This window comes from Vombatus ursinus, unplaced genomic scaffold, assembly GCF_900497805.2.
Source record: "Vombatus ursinus unplaced genomic scaffold, bare-nosed wombat genome assembly UNPS02012406.1, whole genome shotgun sequence".
NCBI lineage: Eukaryota > Metazoa > Chordata > Mammalia > Diprotodontia > Vombatidae > Vombatus > Vombatus ursinus.
The window spans coordinates 4,827-11,436 of NW_020952184.1; the positions used below are offsets into that span (position 1 = coordinate 4,827).

At 41.2% G+C, this 6,610-nt stretch overlaps 1 protein-coding gene across 1 annotated transcript; it reads right to left on the reverse strand.

Moving 5' to 3' along the window:
• Positions 1 to 3,003: 3,003 nt before the first annotated feature.
• On the reverse strand, positions 3,004 to 5,482 carry LOC114039928 (testisin-like; the record flags this gene model as incomplete). Its single annotated transcript, XM_027857858.1, has 3 exons — positions 3,004 to 3,219; positions 3,403 to 3,569; positions 5,202 to 5,482. Coding segments are annotated over 3 exons (664 nt in total), but the record flags the coding sequence as incomplete, so codon positions are not given.
• Positions 5,483 to 6,610: the final 1,128 nt, after the last annotated feature.

Sequence of the window (6,610 nt, forward strand, 5' to 3'; positions counted from 1 at the left end):
GTTATGTAAAACATTTCTTCATTAGTCATGTTCCCATGGGGGAAAGAAAAAACAAGAAAAAGAAAGAAAGAAAAGTTTCAATCTGTACTTTGAATCTATCAGTTCTTTATCTGAAGATGGATAGTATTTTTCATCAGGAGTCCTTTCAAATTGTGATGGATCATTGTATTAATTAGTTAATCAGTTTCATAGTTGATAATCTGTACAATATTGTTTGTTAGTGTAAATTGTTCTGCTTCTGCTCACTTCATTTTGTGTGTTCATTTCAGTCTTCCCAGATTTCTCTAAAACTGTCCCCTTCATTTCTTATAGCACAATTGTGTTCCCTCCCATGCTATAACTTCTTTAGTCATTCCCCAATTGATGTGTATCTTCTCAGTTTCCAATTCTTTGCCACCACAAAAAGAGTTGCTGTAAATATTTTTGTATGTGAATCCTTTTCCTTGATCTTTTTGGGGCTGTAGGTAGTGATATTGCGGGGCCAAAGGGGATGCCTAGTTTTTTAATAGAGTTTTGGGCACCAGGATAAAGTTACCTGCTTGGTCTTTAAAGCTCTTGGGAGCCTGGCCCCTTCCCACATTTCCAGTCTTCATTACAGTGACCCTCTATGAATGCTAATGATTTGGGCACACTGGCCTACTCTTGCTCCTTGAGTGTGGATGAGATTCCATCAACTATCTTTGCTTTTCTTCTAGATATTCCTCTTGCCTGAGGTGCTCTGCTCTCTCTCCTCTGCCTCAGTTTTCTTGACTTCCTTGAAGACTAAGCTTAAATCTCATCTCCTGTAGGAGACCTTTCTCAGTCTCCCCAGGTGCTAGTGATTCCCTGCCTCAGATGACCTTCCATACACCCTGTATGTATTGTGGATGTAGCTAGTAAGCATTTATGGAGCACTTTAATGACTGCAAAGCTCTTTACGTGAATCATCTCTTTTTTATCTTCATAACAACTTTTGAGATAGGTATTATTATTATCATCATTTAAAAGATGAGCAAAGGCAGGCTGAGAGAGGTCATGTGGTTTGCCCAGGATTACACACCTGGTAAGTATCTGAGCGGAGATTCAAACCCAACTCTACTTGACTCCAGGACCAATGCTCTGTCTATTACAGCAGGTTGCCTCATTATCCTTGCTTACAGAGCACCAGTGAGGGGAACTCTATCACCCCTCACCTGAGTGGACAACTGCCCATTTCAAGTTTGAATAAGTCTTATCTAAAGTCCTTCCCCCCTCCCCACTGATATCACAATTTGCTTGCCTGCATCTTATATCCTTTGCTACATACTTGTTGGGAAATGGCAAACTGCCTGGGATGGATGGCTATCTGTGTGACATCAGGCCAATCACTTAATATCTTTGGGCCTCAGTTTCCTTATTTATAAAATGAGGAGGTTAGATTAGATAGTATCTCAAATCCCTCTACCTTTAAATCTATAATCCTGTGATCCTCTTACTTGGTCACATTGTTTGAATCAAATTATTCCATTTCATGGATAAACCCCAAGTTATTTTCAGACTCTAAAGTTGCTTTCAGATTTTTGAAATTAGATTGAATTAGCCAAAATTAATTCGGCTAATTTTTCAACAGGTAACTCTTTCTTTCTGGTATATTTTTGGTAAAATGAAACTGAGTTGAAGAGTATAATTGTCTGTGTTACTTTTACTATATGATATTAGGTTTCTCTCCAAAAATATTATATAAGTAAGCAAATACATGAATAATGAAATGAGTGTAGTTATTCTCCACAACCCCACCAGCATGTAATTTCATTGCTTTTAATTTTTTTGCAAAAAAGATTCTATAATTTAGCAAATACATGAATAATGAATGAGTTTGTCTATTTCTCTATAACCTTGCCAGCATTATTTTTGCCAATTTCGTTGAAGTAATGTGGTCCCTCAAAGTTGTTTTAATTTGTATCTCTTTATTAGTGATAATAATTTTTTCCAAGTGATTGTTAACAATTTGTGTTACTTCTTTTGAAAATTTTCTGTTTATATACTTTAACCATTTGTGAATCACAGAAATAGAACTGGAAGAAATCTCAGAGTACTTTTGGTTCAGTCCTTTCATTTTAATTTGGTAAAAATCAATTTTACAGGTAAGGAAACTGAGGCCCATGAAGGTCTAATCAGTTACCTAGCAATACAGGTAGTATCAGAGGCAGAATTTGAACCTGGATTCATGAAGGCTATGATTGGTGGCTCTCGGGCTAGTGATCTTTCCAATGCAATCATTCAATCTCCACTTATCACTTACTGAGTCCTATTTTTTTTTTTAATGTAGTGGCATTTCTCTTTATTTCTGACTCCATATTCTCTTCTCTAGTCAAGTTACCACCACAACGGAAAGCTCCTGGGCATACAAACCTAATCTCATAAGGAGTTTAGACTCAGAATCTGCAATATTGTCCTGTGTTTGAGCTGGTCCCTAACTCCAAAAGGCAAGTGGAAGCCAAGAGTGAATGCCAGGAAAGGATGGAGAGGGGAGACACACTGTGAGTCAGAAGTCCCCATAATGGAGAGAACAGCATCTACAGTGAGGCCTGAGCTGGAGATCTGCAGGAATAGTCCAGTTTTCACTTTTGAATTTCATATATAATTGCCTTGTCTTCTTGGCTGTGATTGGTGAGAATGAACCCAGGAGGAATGGAACAAAAGGAAAGTCATAGTAAGGATTGGTATTATCATGAATGTTTTTTTTAATTAAAATAGCCAACAGCAATTAGATAGAAAGAGAAATATGTGAGTACAGAGAGAACATCACAGTCTCCCTAGCTCCACAACCACTTCTTCCTGCTAGTCAGTACTTTGTGCCTTGCATGAAATCCCTCTCAATCCAGGACCTAGGGGGCTGCAAACACCCTTTGACTGGAGCAAACGAGAGACCTGAATTAATCTTTACCGAAGTGCCTGGCCCTGGAAGAGCCCTGTCGTCCCCATCTCAGGCCTCAGGTCACGGCCACACTTGTCAGACGTTAAGCAGACAACTTGGGAAGCAGGCTAGGACAGTTGTAGAGTGAGGAGGAAGAGAAGCTTAGAGGGCATTAAGCTAAAGGTGTTTGATTTAATTGTCCTTAAGATCCAGTCGGTGTGCACACTGACGTTGGTGAAGACACTAGGCCTGTAGGGTCTACCACAGCCATCTCCCCAGCTCACAATACCTGCTTGATGCCAAATACCCTTGACCTCACATGCCAAGGGGCCTCCAGAGTCACCCTGGGGGAAGATAGAGAAAGTAAGTCACTCTAAAAGGGTAGTCATGGGAAAAGAGATTTCCTAGAGTGGAGGAAAGAGGTGAAGAGAGGCAGAATATGAGGGTCAGTAGTTGGCAATTGCTGTATCCAATTTAGGGACCCTAACAGAAATGTAAAGTGAAGGGCAACCAACGGCCCATCTCACCTTACAGGCATCCTTCTTGCCCTCTGCAAAGCCAGCACATATCATGTCATCATATATCCTGGATATAGAAGGAGAAATGTTTGTTCCTATATGATAGTACAGGTCACAGGTCTTTTGATCAATGAGAGGCAATTCCACAGCCTGTAGGTACCAGGATTTTCTCCATTCTGCAGATGTGGGAACAGGAAAAGTCATAGTTAGGGTCAGAGATGAACCTAGGGCAGTATCAAGGCAGGTGACTCTGGGGTGAGGTGGCCAAGATGTGGATGATAAGGCATTGATTGATGTTAACAAAAAAATTTTTTTACTTTTTTTTTTGGTGAGGCAATTGGGTTAAGTGACTTGCTCAGGGTCACACAGCTAGTAAGTGTTAAGTGTTTGAGGCTGGATTTGAACTCAGATCCTCTTGACTCTAAGGCCAGAGCTCTATTCACTGTACCATCTAGCTGCCCCAACAAAAAATTTTTAAAAGACCAAATCATTCAAAACACTAAATAAACCAACCTTTATTTACGGGTAGTTGCAGAATGTGTGTTTCAATCTTCCCATTATAATATGGGTTTTTCAGAAACTCTGAGAATTAAGTCTGAGAACACTTTGGCCTAAAAAGTGAAGCTACTCATTGAGGTTATAGGATAAAGGCCAAACTCTCACTGTACCATGTAAGGCTCATCCCAGTATGGTCCTCCATCACCTTTCCATCCATATCCCAGGCTGCTGCTGTTCCCTAACATTGGCAGGCAATGCAAATTCACCGCCCCCCCTTCTTTTCCCCCACCCAGGTTTCTTGCAGACTGTTGGAGATTTAACAAAAGGAGTGGAGTAACAAAACAATATATTCCATTGGTACTCAAAGGGTGCTGGAAAAGCATCCCATTTCCCTTTTTATCCAGTCATCCAGAATCTCCAAGTTTCCCTGGGTTCTGGGAAAGCAAGGCATTTCCTTCCAGATTCTTTATTGTGTGGTAACAACCTGAAAAGAACTAAACCCTTTCTCTTGAGTTTTCTGACACTCAGCAGAAATTCTCTGGAGTGGGCTAATTAAGGAAGTATTTTTACTATGAAAACCTGTTATTTCATGTACTGTTGGAGTATAGGGCACTGGGAATAAGACTGGGACTAGGGTAAGAAGTCCTGAATTCTGGCTTCATCTATTGACACTTGCTAGCTTTGGAAGCCTGGCATGTTGTCTAGTTGTTTTCAGTCATGTCTGACCATGTTCCTTTTTTTGGGGTTTTCTTGACAATGAAACTAAGGTGATTTGCCATTTCCTTCTCCAGTTGACTTTACAGATGAGGAAACTGAGGCAGACAGGATTAAGTGACTTGCCCAGGGTCACAGAGCTAGTTGGTATCTGAGATTGGATTTGAATTCAGGTCTTCCTGATGCCAGATCCAGGGCTCTACCCACTTCACCACCTAGCTGCCCAGAACCCTGGGTACAAGCTATTTAATGGCTCAGTCTCAGTTTGCTCATCTGTAAGATGGGGGTGATTATGCCCATCTCACCTGCTTCCTGTAGCTTCTAAAGAGATGAGTCATGAAGACTGTAACATGCTGTACAAATGGGAGGCATTATTACTATTAGGAAGGAGAGGAAATGGAATTAACCAAGCATATCAACAAAGGACCAAAGAAAATAAAGCAAAAGATTGTGTCGATGGGAAATTAAAAGCATATTTCCTTTGTAGTGGGTACAAAGTGGATGGTCTGACTTGGGAGAGAAATGAGCTGGCTCTATTGTAGATGTAGGTTAGGTCAGGGGTCACCAGGTACAATCATCTTTGTAACTGTCCTCACTTCTGCCTTCCTTTGTTTTTCCCCAGCCAGTCACCCAGCACATGGTCCCATTTTCAAAGACTGTCTTGGAGGGTGGGATGCAGATGGGTTGAATGGTCTTCTTGAAACGAACTGGTGATCTCAGCTTTACTAACGCGATGTCCTTGGGTGGCGTGCCATAAAAGTGGGGATGAATGATAATTTTTTTCACAGAGTAACGTATGGGATGAAATAAATGGGATTGCGTTGGTAGTATAGTTGTTGAGCCTAGAAAGATCTTCCAATGTCTGGTCTTTCTTTTACTAAAAGGGGAAAAGGAAGAGAGTAAGTATGATGATGATTTCAGGGCCACTGTGTTTCAGGTACATAAGCTCTCAGGATTAAGAAGTGGAAGGGATATTAGAGATATTTTAGTCTATGGCTCTCATTTTACAGATGAGAGAACTGCAGGACAGAGAGGGTAAGTGATTTGTCTGAGGTATCATAAGGATCCTGCAGTCTTGGAGGGAGCTGTCAGCACTGATGCAGTAGGGATTGCCAAGACTATGAGTGATGGTTAAACCCTGGACTAGGGGAAGCTTTTTAAGGTAAGAGAGGCTGGCCTTATAGAGCTGGTAACCCTGCACCTGTTAGTATTTGAGGGGTCCTTAGTAGGTCCCTACTCCAAATTTCTTACCTACATAGTTGTCATAGTGCCTGAAATTACACTTAGTACAATGGAAAGCCTGCTGAATATGGAGTTGAGATCCATTTCTGACATTTACTAGCTGTGTGACCTTGGGCAAGTCATTGAACTTTTCTGGTCCTCAGTTTCCTCATCAATAAAATGAAAGGCTTGTACTAGGTGACCTCTAAGGTCCCTTTCAGCTCAAAATCTGTGATTTGTGATCCTGTTTGGGCTTTTCATTTCTTTGGGCTTGAAAGGGTTTGGCTCTCTGGATCTATTTAATAAGTATTGGTTAAGTGCCTACTAGATGCAAGGCACTGTTCCTAACGGACACAGAAATATTCCTTTGTGAGTGTTGGAGGGAGTATGAAAGGATGGAGGGAGGTTCAATGACCTTAACTTTCTCAGGTCACTGTTTTGTGGGGATTTGTTGAGAGCTAATTGAGAGCAGGGGATTATAGGAATTTGAAATGGGACTTGCATGGAAGGGGCTGCGGGTGGGATGCAACAAGGGCTGCAGAAACTGGGGACGTTTCTTTTTCCATTTTTTTTGAGGCAATTGGGGTTAAGTGACTTGCCCAGGGTCATACAGCTAGTAAGTGTCAAGCGTTTGGTCTGAGGCCGGATTTGAACACATGTTCTCCTGACTTCTGGGGTGGTGCTCTATCTACTTGCACCATCTAGCTGCCCCATTCTTTTTCCATTTTTAAGAATCCCTTATTACTCAGTTGTCTGTGTTTTCAGATGTCCTGAGTCCCTCAGT